Here is a 16,900-nt window from a genome sequence, read left to right as displayed (position 1 = left end):
GCACTGACATATAGTGAATCGATTGAGAGAAGTGGGCAAAACGTGAGCTAGCAGAGGGAGTTTTGATTTAGCGGAGCAAGCAAGAACCGCAAACGGGACAAAAGTCGTGGCTGAACAGCTTTGCTTGACAAAACGATGTGACTTCAATGACAAGAGAAAGAAGAGTGGAGCAACCATACGGATGGTGTTGCTGCATCTCTGAAAATATATTGACAGTTGCTGTTGTAATTATATAGATGCCTTCATTTCATCGTTTGGCTTCATCATTTTTTTTTTCAAAGCATTCATCAAAAAAGCCTTAGTGAAAGCAAAATCATTAACTGTGGGACTTCGGTCCTTGAGGAATTGCAGAAAATTTAATTGTATCTGATTTATTAAATTTATTATAATAAAAATAATATCTTTATTTAATTTTTTTTTCGTATTTATTTCAATCTGGAATTATAAAAAATTAGAACTCTTATCAAATATCATTTTGAAAGAAGATTCTTTCTAATTTGTTGCTTTTGTTTCATTCAAGTTAAATTTCAAAAACGATAATAAATTTTTTTTGAAAATATTTTTTTTCTTCTGTTAACATAAAGTAGTTATTTTTTTAAAATGTGAAAAATGAAATCATCATAATTTTCTGAATGACCATTATTTGTGAATTTAACTTTAATAGTATTTATTTTTTTATTTTAGAAGAGAAATTTATGTATTTACTAGTATGCATATGATTTATTTTTTTGTGTATTATTGTTGTATTGATATATAACGAAATATGAAAAATGTATTGTTGATTTTAAAGAAAGAATTAATACAAATTGTTGAAGTTCCTCCTCAAGCATTTAGCCCTCAAATACATGATTACATATTCGAAAAATTGAAGCGTGAGATGTCCACTTCGTTGTCTGCTCGATATGGGTTTATTGTTGCCATTCAAAAGGTTCTCTCAATAAGTGAAGGAATTATAAGAGCTGGTACGGGAGTGGCAGTGTTTACCGTCAAATTTAATGCAATTATATTTCATCCGTTCGTGGGTGAAGTTGTCGATGGAACTGTTGATCGAGTTACAAAGGTTTCAACGTCTCCATAAATATTTTTAAATGTATTTTTAAATGTATTTTTGAAATTTTTATTTTTCTTCAGCTTGGACTTTATGTATCTGTGGGACCGTGTATTGTATTCATTGGAAAAGGGGTATTTTGTTTATTGTATTTGTCTAAAAAAATATTTTTATGAAATATGTTTTATTTCAGCTTTTCCCTCCGGATTTTACATTTCAACCAGATGAATATCCTCAGTGCTACACTCACGAAGATGGCTCAAAATTGCAATCTGGATCGTTGGTTCGGCTTCGCATATTTAATACTACACATTTGCATGGAGAAATTGTGTGAATAGATTTCATTACAAAAAATTTATTTTTTTCAAATATTTTAAAATTTGTTTTACAGCACTGCACAGGAACTATGAAAGAGCCGTATCTTGGCCTTCTTCAGGATGAGGGAAGGCTTGTAGAAACAGATGAAATAGAGACATCTTTTTAACAAAAATCACATAATAAACATTTCATGATTAAAAATCGTTTCTAATTGATCGTTCAGTTTTTTTTTTGACGTCACTTCTTACCATCGTTTGCATTGCATCATATTTATTGCTCTTTGGATGAATGTGCACAGCTTTTGCACTTTTTCATTTCATTAATTTTCATTCAGCCTATTTAATTGTGAAATTATTTTTTCATTCAAAAGTTTTGTTTTTTGTTCTTACAACATATTTTAAATATTTGACAGTCAAAGTTATTGGAAAAAATATCGCAAGTTTTTCTTCCAAAACTCTTTTTCTTGATCGTAACCAAAACATTTTCTCATTTCTCATCAGATAAAAATTTACTTCTAAACAACGTTAATAAGATGCTCGAAGGATTTTTTGATGATCCAGCTGAAGAAGGTCTTGAGTCTATCATGGGAAACATGTTTGAAGAAGATAATGCCAATGAAGCACCAGGTGCAACTGACTCAACGCCTGCCACTCGTCACTTGCCACAAATTCCCTCGTCGAAGCGAGCTGCATCCGGTTTTGTAGGACTTCAAAATCAGTTTTGTATCAGTTTTTTCTTATTTTTAATTTGATTTTCCTTCAAAAATTTGTATTTCCAATTTCAAAATTTCAAAAGAGGAGCAACGTGCTACCTTAACAGTCTGATACAATTGCTTTTTATGACACCAGAAATCCGTTCGTCGATTGTTTCGTTGACCCAAGAGGAATTGGGACTTGTTTGAAATTTTTATTTTGTTTATTCATTTATCCTCAATTTTTTATGTTTCAATTATAAAGGTTCATCATAACCAAGAAGCCCTAAGCAAACCATTTTGTTCTGAAAAGGCAAATGATCTTCTTGCTTTAGCTTCTTCGTTGGAAAGTGATTTTCCTGTACCGTCTGAGAGTGAGCTTTTATCATACAAAAAAGAACTTGAAGGAGCTAATAACTCTTCTTCGTCTAACGAAAATAAAATATTAGAACCTATAAGAGATGGAATGCAAGTGGAACAAGAAATTGAGAAAGAATCAACAAATAAAAACGAAGTCATTCCCCAAGATAAAGTCTGCTTAGACATGCAAAAAGATCAAACATCAAACCTTTCAACGAGCACGCAGGAAAAAACTACAGCTAGCAGTGACATGTGCCTTTTGTTTGATGATAACGAAGATCTCGCCGCAGCCTTTCAAACTGCAACTTTTGCAGCACAAGAAGACTCCAAAAAAGAGACATTGAAGAGCGAAAAAGAGAAGGGCGGTGCGAAAGAGGCAAAGAAAGAAGCGAAAGAATTCCAATGGATCGAAGACAAGTTCGATCTTAGCCAGCAGTTGGCAAAGGACATTGAGGCAGAGCTCAAACGTTTGGAGACTGCAGCATCCTGCGTGTCAGCACCACCTCCTCCTTCGTCTTCTTCTTCTTCTTCCTCTTCTTCAAAAGGAAAAGAATCGCAGCTCGAGCGTGCGCTAGCGGATAAAAGCGACCTTCCGTCAGTGAAGAAAGTGCGCTTCCGGATTCCCTTTGAGCTGCAGCGGCTGTTCACGCGGCTGCTGCTGAGTGACGAGCTGGCTGTTGGCACGACCGACCTGACGACGTCGTTCGGCTGGGAGAACAACGAGGCGCGCGACCAGCAGGACATCATGGAGCTGAACCGCATCCTCTTTGACGTGCTCGAGCAGTCGCTGAAGCGCTCCCGCTTCGCGCAGCTGATCGAGAGGGAGTACCGCGGCTTCTTCGGCAACAACAAGCGGTGCCTGTCGTGTGGACACATCTCGTCGCTGCTGGAGCCCTTTCTCGACGTGAACCTGCCGCTGCGGCTGGAAAGCTACGAAGGAGGCCGCATGAAGGCGGTGGAGGTGTCGTCGATTGAAGAGTCGCTGAAGGCCATCACGATGAAGTCGATGCTCGAGGGAGACAACAAATACCACTGCTCTGCATGTGATGAGAAGGTGGATGCACAAATGTACACCACATTCAAGCAGCTCCCGCATCTCCTCACACTCGCCCTCAACCGCTTCTACTACGACTGGGATAAGGATTCACGGATCAAAATTTCTGGTTATGTGTCGTTTCCGTTCATTCTGGACATGGCACCGTATGTGGACGATGAGGTGAAGGCGGAAATGGGGCTGAGCACAAAGAATGGGGAAGAAGAAGGAGGAGAAGGAGAAGCAGGAAAAAATGAAGACTCGAAGAAGGATTCAACTGCAGACGCTGGTTCTTCTTCTTCTTCTTCTTATGCTTTTGCTTCTTCTCAACCACGCCAGCTGTATGGAACAGAGGCGATGAGAGAGGCCTATGCAATTCTGCGAGATTTGAGTGAAAAAGGGAAGAGGAAAGCAGAAAAACTGGAAGAAGAGCGGAAAGCGAAAGAAGCGCGAGAGAAGAAAGAGGTAGAAATGGCAAAGGCGCTTGAACGCAAAAGAAAGAAGGAGCAAAATGCAGCTCAGAAAGCAAACGGGAAAAAGGAAGAAGGTGGAGAAAAAACAGGAAATGAGCAGGAAAATGGAAAGGATAAAGAAGAGGACAAAGAAAAGGAGAATAACAAAGACGATGCGAAAGAAGGAGAAAATGACAAAAAGGAAGAGAAAAAGGAAGATAAAAATGGAGGAAAAGGAGGAAGAGGAGCAGGGAAAGATGCGAAGCCGTGGCTGAAAGACCGAAAGAACGCGCAGAAAAAGAAGAACGCGCAGAAGGACGACAAATGGCAAATGATTGAGAAGAAAGGAGAAATGCAGCCGATTGCCCTGGATGAGCAAACGGCGCTGCAGATGGCGCTGGCTGCTTCGCTCGACAGCAGAAATGATGTTGGTTCAAATGCCGATGGATCAAACAATTCTTCATCTTCTTCTTCCTCTTCCTCTTCTTCGGGGAAGCCATCAACCACACTTGCAAACTACAACAGGTTTGCGGGTATTCCATTTCCTGAAGTGAATTGGGAGTCGCCGTTTTTATATGAGCTGGCGGGTGTTGTGTGCCATTCAGGTGGAGCGTTTGGTGGTCATTATCATGCATTTGTGAGGGATGTGCATCACGAGGGGAAAGGAACATTAACTGGGCTGGAAAAGAAGGAGGAGAAGGAGAAGGAAAAGGAGAAAGAGAAAGAGAAAGAACAAGAAAAAGAAGGTGCAAATGAAAAGAAAGAAGAAAATGGCAAAGCGGAAACTGAATCAAAAGCTGCTGAGACAAATGGCGACACTTCTAATTCAGAGACAAAATCCAATTCTGACGAGAATAAAGAAGCAGAAGTCAAAGAAGAACACGAAGCAGAAGCAGAATCAGCCCAATCCGAATATTCTTCCATCGCAGCAGGAGTGGAATACAAGCACTTCAGCTCACACACAGACCCCGCTGTTCTGTTGGAGAAAGTCTGCGGTGCGTGGTACGACTTCAATGACTCCTCAGTCACTCGTATTTCTCCTCAGGTTGTCACAAACTCGTTTCAGGGGTCATCAGGCACAGCATATCTGCTGCTGTACAGAAAGCTGGCGCCTGAAGGTGCGGAAGGGAAAGAGCCGGTGAAGGAGATAAGATTGGGAGGATGGGACGATGTGGTTGTTGATGAAAATGGAAAGATTTCAAGTTCATCTTCTTCTTCATCTTCATCTTCAGAAATGAATTCAGATGCAACAACTTCACAAGCATCTCCATCCCCTTCTCCATCACAACAATCAAAGCCTTCCTCTTCCCCCGCTCCATCTCCTCATCCAAGCACAATCCTCCCATCTTCTGTTCCTTTTGCTCGAATTGGCGATGCGTCTGTCATTCCCCCTCATTTGCACTTCGAGCTGTCGCTGCAAAATGTCTGCTCAACTTTGCGAAGAGAACTCATGACGCTGAAGATGCAGCGATTTACGTATCGCATATTACTTCCCACATCTTGCAAGCTGCTGAAACAAGAGTCGCAACAGGGAACGGGACGCAAACCACAGACGCTGGCGGAGGAGATGGAAGCGCAGAGGAAAGAGAGAGAGAAGAATGTGGCAGAGCAGGAGAGGAAAGCGAAGGAAGGAGAAGAGAAAGAGAAAGAGGCAGATGAAGACAAGAAAGAAGATGAAAAAGAGAAAGAGAAAGAGAAAGAGAAAGAAGAAGAAGAGCTTCCCCCACTTGTCCGTGAAAAGCATCCAGTTTTGCAGTCGTATCGAAGTCAGCCAAAGAGAGGAGATAAAAGAGACAAACACGACGTCAGCTGGGATGTTGATTTGCGAACGCCGCTGTGGATGGCAGTGGAGCGGCTGAGGCACCACACGATTCAGCAGAAGAGGAGGGAGATTCTGGAAGAGGAAGAAGAAGAGAGCAAAAAGAAAGGGAAAGGTGGGAAAGGGAAAGAGCAGGAGAAGGAGAAAGCAACGAATTCGGATGGAACACAAGGCGAAAGTGAGGCAAATGAGAATGAAGACTCAAAAAAAGAAAAGAAAGATGACTCAGACATGTATATTTATGTGCTGAGGTCGAAATATCGAGGCGGAGCACATTGGGAAGTGGGTGATCTTGTTTTGTCTGTGACACATCAGATAAACGAGAATGGAGAGAAAGTGGTGAAATATCAGACAACCGTGCTTGAGGAAGAGAAGAAAGAAGAAGAATCCAAAGAATCCAAAGAAGGTGAGAAGAAGGAAGAGAAAGACAAGAAGAGCACCACCACTCAAATCAAGCGAAGGAAAGTGCTGACTGACATCGACGGAGGCATCCAATTTGCAGACCTTCCGTTTCCGATGAGCAACTCGACGATTCTTGTGCTGCCACAGCCGCTCAAAGACACACCTCTGTTGGACCGCTTGTTCGGCAGCGGCGGCGTTGCAATGAGCAGCCTGACGCCGAAAGAGCTGTCAGAAATGGGGCTGGGCAAGAGAGTGTCAACTTATGTGTTCTCTTCTGCTGCCTCGTTCAAGTGCTTCCCTGGAGAGCTCATCAACGACCCGATGACTGCTGTCTCAAACACTTCGTTGGGTGGAAAGACGTCATCATCATCATCTTCTTCTTCTTCCAATGCAGCCGAGGGAAACATGCCGATGTGCCTGTTTATTGTGCCTTTGCAGCTTCCGTCGCACACAGACGCCCTCACGGCGATTTCGCGGCCAGCCACTTTTGACAGGCAGCAGATGCTGTTTATGACTTTTCCGTCAGATTTGACCATTTTGGAGCTGAAGCGGATAATCCTGAAGGCGTTTATCAATGAAATGATAACAGAGGAAAGGATGTCAGAAAACCACAAGGTGGATGAAAAGAAGATTGAAGAAATGCCAAAAAGTGAAGGAAAGAATGATAAAGAAGTAAAAGCGGAAGAAGCAGAAAAAACTAATTCCTCAGAGAAAAGCGAGGAAAAACGACAAAACACAGAGAATAATGCCGATTCAGCAAAAGACGAGAGCAAAAATCAAGAAAACCAAGAGGCTGAAAAGAAGGACGATAAGCCAGCAGCCGCTAAAGGAGAAGGAGAAAAAGAAGTTGACAATGCTCCAGTTGAAATGAAGGCAGGGACAGCATTTAGTGAAGCAGTGAATGCGAATCTGACAGCGTGGTGTCTGCCGCGCCTGTTCCGCACGCAGCAGATGAATGGAGTTGGGTCAGAGGTGAAGGACGACTACAAATACGTCATCCACTCTGGGATCAAAGACTGGGAAAGATTCTACGCGCTTATATCTCCATTTGCTGAAGGACAGACGCGAGGTGATCACGGCTTGTCCACATCTGACTGTGTGTCTTCGTCTTCTGCTTCGATGGCAGGTGATCTGATTGTGCCGTCAGCTGCAGGCAAGCAGAGTATTCCGCAGGCGCCGCCTCTTCCACCTCCAGGGTTTGAGTCAGATGCAGAATTTGCGCGCAATCTGTTTAAAGACAAGCCGCTTCCGCCCGACTTGATTAAGATCAAGTTCAAAGTGCTGAAGTCCAAAGACGATCCGCCAGCTGTTGAAGGAAACGACGTTCCGTTTGTCATTCCAGAAGGGACTGTTATTGTCGATGCGAATGGGCCGCTTTCTGCTTGGTGTGTTTTCACATTCACGATTATTATTTATTTAAGATTTTTTTTTAATTCTAAATATTCTAATTAACAAAAAATTAAAAAAATACTTTCATTTTTATTTCTTCATAAATTTTTGGTAATCCTCTTATTTCTTTTTTTAGCAAAGTTGCCATTGCGCAAATTGTCGAGTTCCCAGTCGACTTCTGCCGGCTGTACACCTCCGACATCTTCGGGGCGAGAGGGCGGCTTCTTTCAAAGGAGGATGCGACTGTGCGGCAGAACCACGTTCAAGAGGGCGATCTCATCTTCATTCAGAGAGGCAAACCACCGCTTCGTTCGCAGCTCACTTTTCGTATTTCGTTGCTGGTGCCTGTGACAGGAACACCGATTGAAGCAGACTCGTTTTCGATGTTTCCAATTAAACACCGATTTGGAAGAGGAAACACGAAAAGCGAGATCAAAGTTGATGGCAAAGAATTGAAACAGATTGAATCTGGTGAATCTGATGCAGACAAAGAAAACAAAGACGAAAAGGCAACAGAAGATTCAACTAACGTTCATCTTTCCACAAATCTGTTTGATCCTCTCGTATCCTCAACTCAATCAAATCAATCTTCATCTGATGCCATTTCTTCTCTTCTGGGCGAGCAACCATCAATTCCTGAAGTTGTCATTCCCGGAAGATTCCCAAGGCTTCTGGCTGAAGGTGAAACGGCATCAGTTCTGCTGAAAGCGCAAGAGGAGTTATCTGAGCAGAAGGATCTGGACGGAACAGGAGCGATTTATTCGCTTGTGAATTCTTCAGATAATTCAATGACTGTTCCTCTATATGTGAAGAGAGAGGCACTAACAAAGAATGCGTTGGGTGACCCGATAGTTGATGAAGCACAGAGAAGAATGAAAGAAATATCTGATAAAACGAATGAGGATAATGAAGCGAAAGATGAATCATCTGAACAACAAGCTGAACCTGAAAAGCATTCAGTTGAATCCCAAAATGGCGTTCAGGGTGAAAAGAATGATTCTTCATCCAGTGAAGAAAGCACCGAGTCAGATGTGTGTGAGACAATGGTAAAGCTTCCTGATGGATGGGGGCTTCACACGAAGCGTGCGTCTGCGTGTCCTCCTCCACCGCCATTTGTGCTGATTCCGCTGGTGCAGCAGTTGGATGTGTCTGGAGTGGAAAGTGTGGATTCGCTGATACGAACAATAACAACGACAATTCAGCCGGTTTTGTTCTCTGCCGTTGCGAGAGAACACAACAAGATCGAAGAGATGATTGTGAAGGAGAGGCAGAAGCTGAATGAAGAAAAAGGAATAAAAAGTGAAAATTCATCTTCATCAACCAATAAACAAGAGGAAGAGATGCTTATTTCTCCAACTGTTCACATTCGACTTATGGAATTGCACGACCACAAAGTTACAAAACTACTGGGCAAATCGAAACAAAGAATAATGCCTCATCAGCAGAAGCAAAATCAGAAAAAGTCAAAGGAGATGAAGAAGGAGATACGGGAGCAAAGAATAATCGAAGAATCAATTAAGATGTCGCTGAAAAAAGAAGGAAACGAAACGAATGGAGGAAAAGCGGTTGTTGGAAGCGAAGGCGTCACAATTGAGGGTGATGACGATGCACTTCTGCAGCTGGCTATGACAATGTCACAGATGGAAGAAGAGGAGAAAAAGAAATCAGAGGAGAAAGCAAGAGCCTCCGAAGCTTCAAAAGAAGAATCAAAAGAGAATTTGGATAATAAATCGAAAAAGGAGGCAAATGAAACAGAGCAAGAGAAGATGGACATTTCCGAGAAGAGTGCTCAAAAAGAGGAAGAGGACGATTCAGACGATGTGGAGGCTATTTTTGATGATGGCGAAGTGATTGTCAAAAGAACTACCGAGTATGTCAGCACAGATCCTCGAACGAAGTTTTCGGACGTGGATGCATTAACTGAAAAGGAAAAAGAAGAAAACAATCACAACGACAAGTCAAAGGAAGGATCGCAAAAGGAGCAAGCCAGCGAAAAGAAGAATGTTCGATCGATGCGTCTGCTGCCTTTGTTGCGAAACGGTTTTAATGACGATATGCACATCGCTGTGCAAGTGACTGACACCCCGTTGGATTTGAATGTCGAGTCTCAGTTTGAATCGGTGCTGCTCTTCTTGTTTGAGCTGAAATTGCGTCCTGAGCAAAGCGCTCAAACGAAAATGGTACAGGAACAAATACAGAAAATGAAGCAGGAGAGCAATAAGAATTACTCTGGAGCGCAGAAGCAAAAAGAAGAAAGTAAAAACAAAGAAACAAAAGCTGTGTGGATTCGAAAAGAAGGAGAAGAGGAATCGGAGAAGAAAAATGATGAAAAGAAAGATGCAGATCATCAAAATGAAGAAAAGAAAGAGGAATCACAAAAAGACATAGAAAAGAAGGAAGACCAAAAAGCAAAAGAATCCAAAGAAGAATCATCAATCAAAAAGGAGAAATCCAAAGGATACGATGCGTTAAATGATTCGCCGTTTATTCTTCATTCTGCTGGGCCGATTGTGTTTCCAGCTGGAACAGAGCCGACTCCACATGCCCTCAGTCTTTTCATTTCTGCATTCACAGGAATTCCTCCTCAGAACTTAGTTCTTTCGCAGTATTCTTTTAACAATTCGCAGGTTTGTTGAAGTTTTTTTTTCCCTTCTTATTTCAGATATTTTAAATTCTTATTCTAAACTGCTTATGTATTTTTGAAATGACTTTTTGTTTATCTGATTATATTTCAATTTATTCATTTATTTTATTTGTCGTGGTGATTAGTGGACAACTTTGAACACGAAAGGAGCAGAGCCAGCAAAAGAAGGCAAAAAGAATCAAAATGGCAAAGCAGGAAATCAGCAAGGCAACAAAGGAAAACAAGGAGGATTTAAGCCGCCTCGCTTGACTGTTCGGGACGGTGACTATGTGATGTTCTTTGATAACAGACAGCAAATACCTCCTTCTCATCCAATGTATCGTCCTCCACCCCAGCGACGTGTTCCTCCTTCTTCTTCGTCTTCGTCTCCTCAAAGTATGCAGCCACCAAGCATTTCGCTTCACCCCACCGTGTTCCATCCAGAATTTCTGGATATACCAGTTCCTGATGCAGACAGCGGATCGGATACGCTGTGTCTTGCAACATTTAAAGAGAACTGCGCTGTTTATATGGATGAGACGGAATTTGCAAAGAGAAAAGGCTTCATACGATATGACAAGGTGGATTGGGGATCATCAAGAAGAAGAAAAGACGAGCCTCAACTGAAGATAAAGTTTGTTGATGAAGAAGAGGATGAAATTAAAGAAAATGAAAACTCTTAAAGTTATCCAAAGCATTTTTGCGATTTTTCCAATCAATGTCCATCATGTGTTCTGTTCTTATAACCTCTTTTTTGTATTTTTTTAATTGATAAATAACTTTGAGCCAAAAGTTTAAGTTTCTATTATCACATTAGACTTGCTCTTTTATAATTTGTTTTCAAATAATCCTGCATTTCAAAGAAAGAAATTATATGGAATAATTATGAATGATTTCTTTTCATAGAGAAATTTTTCTTTTTCTTTTTTTCTTTTCTCGTAATTTATAATTTCAATATTAGATGAATTTCAAATAGAAAAATTCTATTTGAATAAATTCAACTTATTTGAATGAACTGGGTTTTTCTTAAAAATGGTCATGTTATTTTTAATGAGTGAAGTGACACTTGAATAAAGTGCAATACACTTAAATAAAGTTTTTATGAATAAGTTATGAACTCAAATGATAATATTTTTTCTTTTTATCTTTCACTATATCAAAAAAAAAAAAAAACCAAAATTCTCAAAAATTGAGTGTTTTCTTCATTCTTAAACAAAATTTGATATATGTTAAAAGAAGCCTTGATCAACACAAACAACGTGAAATAATGAAAATATCATTTTATTCTCATTATTCTATCCTATTCCAACTTTTTTGTTTTTCTTTTGATCTCTGTATAATTAATTATCTAAAATAAAAATTTGCTTCTATTTATGTTTGTAGAGTGGTCTTCGGCCAGCAAAACCTATATCCCTGAAGCATTCAGTGGAGTCGACAGATTGATGCAGCTTTCTTCTTTGTCACTTTCTCCGTTAAGCGGATGTATTCAATTTTCATTTATCGATTTATTTCACAAAGCCTCTCAACATTCTTCTTCACTGCATCTTTTTCTATTCTCTCCTCAACTTTGCCTCAGGTGACATCTCCTCCGTTCCCACTTAAATGCCTTTGGACCTTTTTTGACGTAATCATACACAATCTCTTCCAGTTCTTTTGTTCGTCTTTTTGATTTTCTCCACTGAATTGTAACGATTAAGATGCAATCAGCACAATCAAAAAAATATTGCTATAACAACAATCACAATCGATGTTCGAGTGGGTTTTCTTTCTCTTCTTCCTTTAACAATTCTTTCATCTGCTTTTGATTGAAGTTTTCTTCTGTTTCTCGGAATGAACGGATCAATTGAAGAAGGCGAGTCAATGTTTCTAAACAGAAGGCTCACAGATACTTACGTTTCCTCAGATGCATTGTAACAATTGATGCTGAAATAGCCGCATGAATCTCCATTTCACCAGCAAACTCTTCTGACAGATGCTGATACATCTGGAGCTTGTGAATCATTACATTGAATGAATCAACTTGGAGAGCCAAACTTCTGGGTGAAAGCAAGGAACCATAAAGATTAATCAGAAAGTTTCTCTCTTGCTGGAGAGACTTTACCGAGTGCTGCTGCGGAATGAAGTACGGAAATACTCCTTATGACTCCAAGCCTACGAGGGTACAATTGTTATTTGCAATTAACAAAGAAGTGTTCGGAAGAAAGCCATCCCCACCTTTCAGACTATGAATATTCAAAAACGCATGGAATGAGCAGGCGATGTTGTTTCTCATGGATGGATAGCCTGCTGGATATGGATTGTTGCTAGAAAACAATCCAAATTGAACGGAGATGCTACCGCCTGACACAGACAGTCCTCCTTTCGATGAGTTAGCAATGCTCGTGTCTATTATCCTTCCTGAGCAATTCTGAAGATCAGCCATTGATCCAATCCACCGGCACAAATTTTCGAAACTATTTTCGTATGTTCCAAACTGTTTCACACCAGCTGCTCCATCAAATGAACATGAAGAAAAGTTAACATCCATCAAATCTGTCAACGCTGCAATGCTCCCTTTTTCAGGTGGCGAAGCACACTTTTTGTTCGAGCAGTTCTCCAATTCCAGCAACAAAGACGAAGATGAAGCAGTAAAGCAGCACGAGCCAAGCGAATCTCAGGTTATGTTTTGGAATGATGGTTGCTTCAAATGGAATGTGGAAGCATTTGATGCAATGCTAATTGCACACCCATTCCCAGGCACTGTGTTTGAAATAGCCAAGTGATTCATCTCGATATCAAAATCTTGGCATTCAACAGAAAACAAAGAACCAGACAGCACAGATATGGCATCGAATTACGAATCATAGCATCGGATGTTTAAATGAACTCCTGAACGGTTTGAGGAAAACATAACCATGTTTGTTTTCCTCTCTGCATTTCTGATTTGAATTTTCTTGTGATGAGAGTATTTGCAGCTCCAAAGGATAAGGGCGGATTGTTCAAATGAACAACTGGAAACAAGTGCTTGCTGCATCGAGTGGTTTGCCAGATTTTGAAATAAAAAAAGCTTTTCAGAATTCCATCAGAAATGTTCAAGTTCATAAATGAGCAATATTGTCCCCCTCTTGCTGCCACGCATGAAGAACCGAGATGGAGGCCTGCAAAACGTCAGTCAGAAATCGTCAATCTTCCACCGCTCATTTCAACAATCGAGCAATTCAGTTCAATTCCAGAGTTTCCACCAGAAGCTTCTTGAGCAAAGATTGTGTCTGCAATCGACAAGTTGCCATCAGCAAGCGACAGCAACCTCAAATGCGGAGAAGAAAAAGCGCTTCAAAATGAAAACGTCAGAAATTTTATTTTCACTATCGACGAATACGAAATGAGACTTCCCATCTTGCTTTCGATGATGAGGTTCATTAGAATATCCCCTCCTATGCCTTCCGGATCCAGCTGCTCGATTGAGACATCGTAAGCGCTTGCTTCCCCTGTCACTTCAGCGCTTTTGTCAATCAGCAAATTGCTGTAAACTGAAGGAATTACGTGGGGCAGCGCAACATTTAGCGAAATGCACGGTTCGCTTATTCCACCGCACTGGCGTGAATCGGAGGAGTTGTTGGATGAAGAAGATGCAAATATCGTTTCGCTCTGATACACAACCACAAGCAGCAACAGATCTTGCTCGTCTCCATAGTCGGGTGCTGTACATCCCCACATGGCAAACTCTCGGACAAACGGAGGTCTGAAATCGAGCTGGAAGAGCTCAATGCTGATTTGAGATTTGACATTCGCGCATTTCACATACACGTCTCTTCCCAAAAATGCTTTGTTCTCCATGAACGTGGTGTTTTTCAGCAGGAAAGGAAGCAGGCCTTCACTTTTAATTGACGAGCAATCCAGGAATATTGCGCCTCCTCTGCCAGTCGTCGAGCAGAAGCATTCAGAGATCGAAGAAAAGTTGCATTCAAAAAACTCTCCTTCGTTCAATTTCATTATCATTCCTCCACCGCTTTCACTCAGGCTGCTTCCACTGTTCTTGATCGACGTGTTTTGCACAGACACGCTGCAAGACTCGCTGCCAGTGCAGCTGATGATGGAGGGATCAGATTTAGCATTTTGGAGAAGCGAATGGAGTGTGCAGCATTGAAGATTCACTGCTAGGCATTCTTCTTCATTCAATCTCTGGGACTCACCTCCAAACTTAGCATGCGCAAATACTTCCACAATGCTTTTGTGCATCGGTTCAATATTGCTCATCGAAACATTTGTCAAGTCAATGCTGCTGCCATGCGACACCATCAGAATGTGACTTTTGCATTTGATGGATTGGAACGAGCAGAATGATATTTCGCATGTTCCAGACAGGCGGACAGCGATGAAATAAGGAATGCTTGTGTGAGAAGCAAAAGTCAAAAGCAAGAGAAAAGCGGTTTAACTTAGTTCATTATTCAATAAAATTATGATAACAAACAAGTTTGTTTTTGAATCAGTTTTTTATAAAAATCGTTCACATTTATTTTCTTTTGATTTTTTCCTGTCTTTTGATATTATTGAACCAATCTAAGTATAAATGCCAGTTGTTTATGTATGAATTGGTGCAATCCAACTTGTTTTGTTTGTGCAATAAAAAAATATATAATTCTTGAAATAATTCACGAAATTCTTCTTTTCATCAATTTTTATAACAAGTTAAAACATGTGGATTACATAACAATAAAGTGAAACAATCAACTGATGTAATGTTAACATATTTTGTATCGTTTGTTGGTGCAAAAGAATTATAACAGTTCAAAAAATATTTTGATCCTTTCGATCATTAAAAATATTTGATGAAAACAACAAAAATCATTACAAAAATAACATTAACTGTTTTCAAATAATATAAGAATATTATCAGTTGTCAATTTTTGCACATTTTTAATATTTGTTTTTTATCTAAATTTTCGAAACTCAAATGAACTCGGTCTATCTTAAAAGAACTCAGTTTATTCAAATAAACTTGATCTATTCGAATAAACATGAGTTCATTTGAATAAACCTAGTTTATTTAAATAAAAAAAATCTATTCAAAATTCATCTAATTATTTGTTGGTTCAATTTCATGATCTATTTAAGATATTAAGAAAGAACTTTCATTGCTGCTTGTTTTTTTACGAAAAATAAGCAAAGTTGCTCACTGAAATGTCAGAAAAATATGATACATAATTCTTGTTTAAAAGCTTGTGATATTACTCTAAGAAAAAATGAGATAAATTGTTAATGATCAAGCAAAAACTGTTTGGAGGATGAAAAGAAGTTAAAAATAGTTTTTTTAACGTATTTTGCATGACTGCGGTTGATGAAAGTGTATGAAAGAACTGGCAGTATGATTTGGTGAAGATAACTGACCCGACTATAGGTGGAGCCGTGCGCAGAGCGGGAGTGTATTATAGCGAAGCCAGTTGTGGAAGGGATGATACACCCGGACGTGACGATGAGCATCATGTTTATTGGAGAAAGGATGTTTGGGAGGAGAGAGAAGAGAAGAGAGAGGGGGTGGGAACAAGTGTTTGGTATCGCTGATGATTGTCGCATTTGAACTAGGACAGGTAGAGAAATACGATGGATGAGTTTGTTGCGATAGGGGCGGTTGTGCCGCAGGAAAGTGTGCAGTCGATCGCTCTGCGGGATGCAACGTATACGATCCGGCAAGTGTGCCACGGGAAAGCAATTATTGGGATGTTTTGAGTTTCATATTGTGTGTTTGTGGACGAATTGGAGTCACTTGTGTCTTCATTTGAATTCCTGTGAGTGTTGTATTTTCAATCTGAAGGCATGGAGATGATATCTGTGGGCTTTTTCTTTTCGCTCCAGCTGGTACGACTGCATTGCATGCTTTCTCTCCCTCTTCTGCTTCTGTGCATTCTGCATCTGCTCAACTTCAGGCCTCATTCAGTTGAGTGCACATATCGGACTCTCATATCGAGGAGGATGTAATTCATAGAAAGATCTCCTCATAAGGTTTCTGGTACAGCTGGTGCATCTGCATATGTGTCTGCTCTTTTTCCACAAGAGCAAATTATTGATTTGTTATGATTCTTTTTATTCGAAAAAAATTGTATTCAAGAGTTTTCAAAAAACTTCATTCGTGAATGAAAGTTAAAACAACGAAACGGTGTGAATTGTCCTTGCGTTATTCATCCTGAATTATTATCAGCTCTGTTGAAAGTTCTGTTTGAACAAAATTCCTGCTTCCAGAAGATATGTTCAGTCTGTTTGTGGAAATCTTTCTGCAGAAATCTCTTATATACTTTAGCAATAAATACACAGATGAAGAGAGTTATTCACAATAGTTTTGTAACTCGCTGAAAAGGCGCAAGATGAAACAAAAAAAGAGACAAACCTGACACTTCAAATTCAATTTGAACTGTTTTTTATAATTTTTTTAGCCTACGCATCGTGTAAGTGTTCATGTGACAATTCACACTTTTGGCTTCTGTGATCGTTCCTTTGAGTTTCTCGACATTCTTCACAATATCCGCGATCAGTTGAGTGATGCTGTGGAATATGTGCTTTATGGATGAGACTCATTAATTCCGCATGTATTTGTGCTCTTTTCATTTTGTTATGTTTGCACAGAAGAAAGAAATCTAATTCTGCAATAAAAGTTTTGAAGCCATCAACAACAATCAACAATCGATTCGAATGATAAACTCTTTCTGTTGTTCGCTCGCCTTGGAGAGTGGCAATTTCAATTGATATTGTTTTTTGTTGAAAAATGAAGAGCAATATCATGCTCTTCTTTCA

General features: G+C 40.0%; 4 protein-coding genes across 4 annotated transcripts; 3 read left to right on the top strand and 1 right to left on the bottom strand.

Moving 5' to 3' along the window:
• The first annotated feature begins 639 nt into the window (after positions 1-639).
• Positions 640-1,811, top strand: MONOS_7666 (putative DNA-directed RNA polymerase II subunit rpb7). The gene is made up of 5 exons (XM_067878009.1): positions 640-707; positions 791-1,060; positions 1,132-1,182; positions 1,242-1,376; positions 1,440-1,811. The coding sequence occupies exons 1-5, from the start codon at positions 696-698 to the stop codon at positions 1,530-1,532; spliced, it is 561 nt and encodes a 186-aa protein (XP_067730104.1). The 5' UTR covers positions 640-695; the 3' UTR covers positions 1,533-1,811.
• A 33-nt stretch (positions 1,812-1,844) lies between these two features.
• MONOS_7667 (putative Ubiquitin carboxyl-terminal hydrolase 47) lies at positions 1,845-11,261 on the top strand. Its single transcript, XM_067878010.1, has 5 exons — positions 1,845-2,083; positions 2,162-2,261; positions 2,323-7,508; positions 7,649-10,139; positions 10,282-11,261. Exons 1-5 carry the CDS (start codon positions 1,899-1,901, stop codon positions 10,816-10,818), a joined length of 8,499 nt encoding a protein of 2,832 aa, XP_067730103.1. The 5' UTR covers positions 1,845-1,898; the 3' UTR covers positions 10,819-11,261.
• Positions 11,262-13,282: 2,021 nt separating this feature from the next.
• Positions 13,283-14,413, bottom strand: MONOS_7668 (uncharacterized protein; the record flags this gene model as incomplete). Its single annotated transcript, XM_067878011.1, has 2 exons — positions 13,283-13,445; positions 13,494-14,413. The coding sequence occupies 2 exons, from the start codon at positions 14,411-14,413 to the stop codon at positions 13,283-13,285; spliced, it is 1,083 nt and encodes a 360-aa protein (XP_067730102.1).
• A 1,026-nt stretch (positions 14,414-15,439) lies between these two features.
• Positions 15,440-15,841, top strand: MONOS_17403 (uncharacterized protein; the record flags this gene model as incomplete). The annotated part of the gene is made up of 3 exons (XM_067870321.1): positions 15,440-15,448; positions 15,494-15,661; positions 15,707-15,841. The coding sequence occupies 3 exons, from the start codon at positions 15,440-15,442 to the stop codon at positions 15,839-15,841; spliced, it is 312 nt and encodes a 103-aa protein (XP_067730101.1).
• Positions 15,842-16,900: the final 1,059 nt, after the last annotated feature.

Source organism: Monocercomonoides exilis (assembly GCF_001643675.1).
Source record: "Monocercomonoides exilis strain PA203 chromosome Unknown scaffold15-1837935, whole genome shotgun sequence".
In the NCBI taxonomy this organism is placed as follows: Eukaryota; Preaxostyla; order Oxymonadida; family Polymastigidae; genus Monocercomonoides; species Monocercomonoides exilis.
The sequence above is the reverse complement of the archived record's forward strand: the minus strand, read 5'-3'. Positions and strand labels throughout refer to the sequence as shown.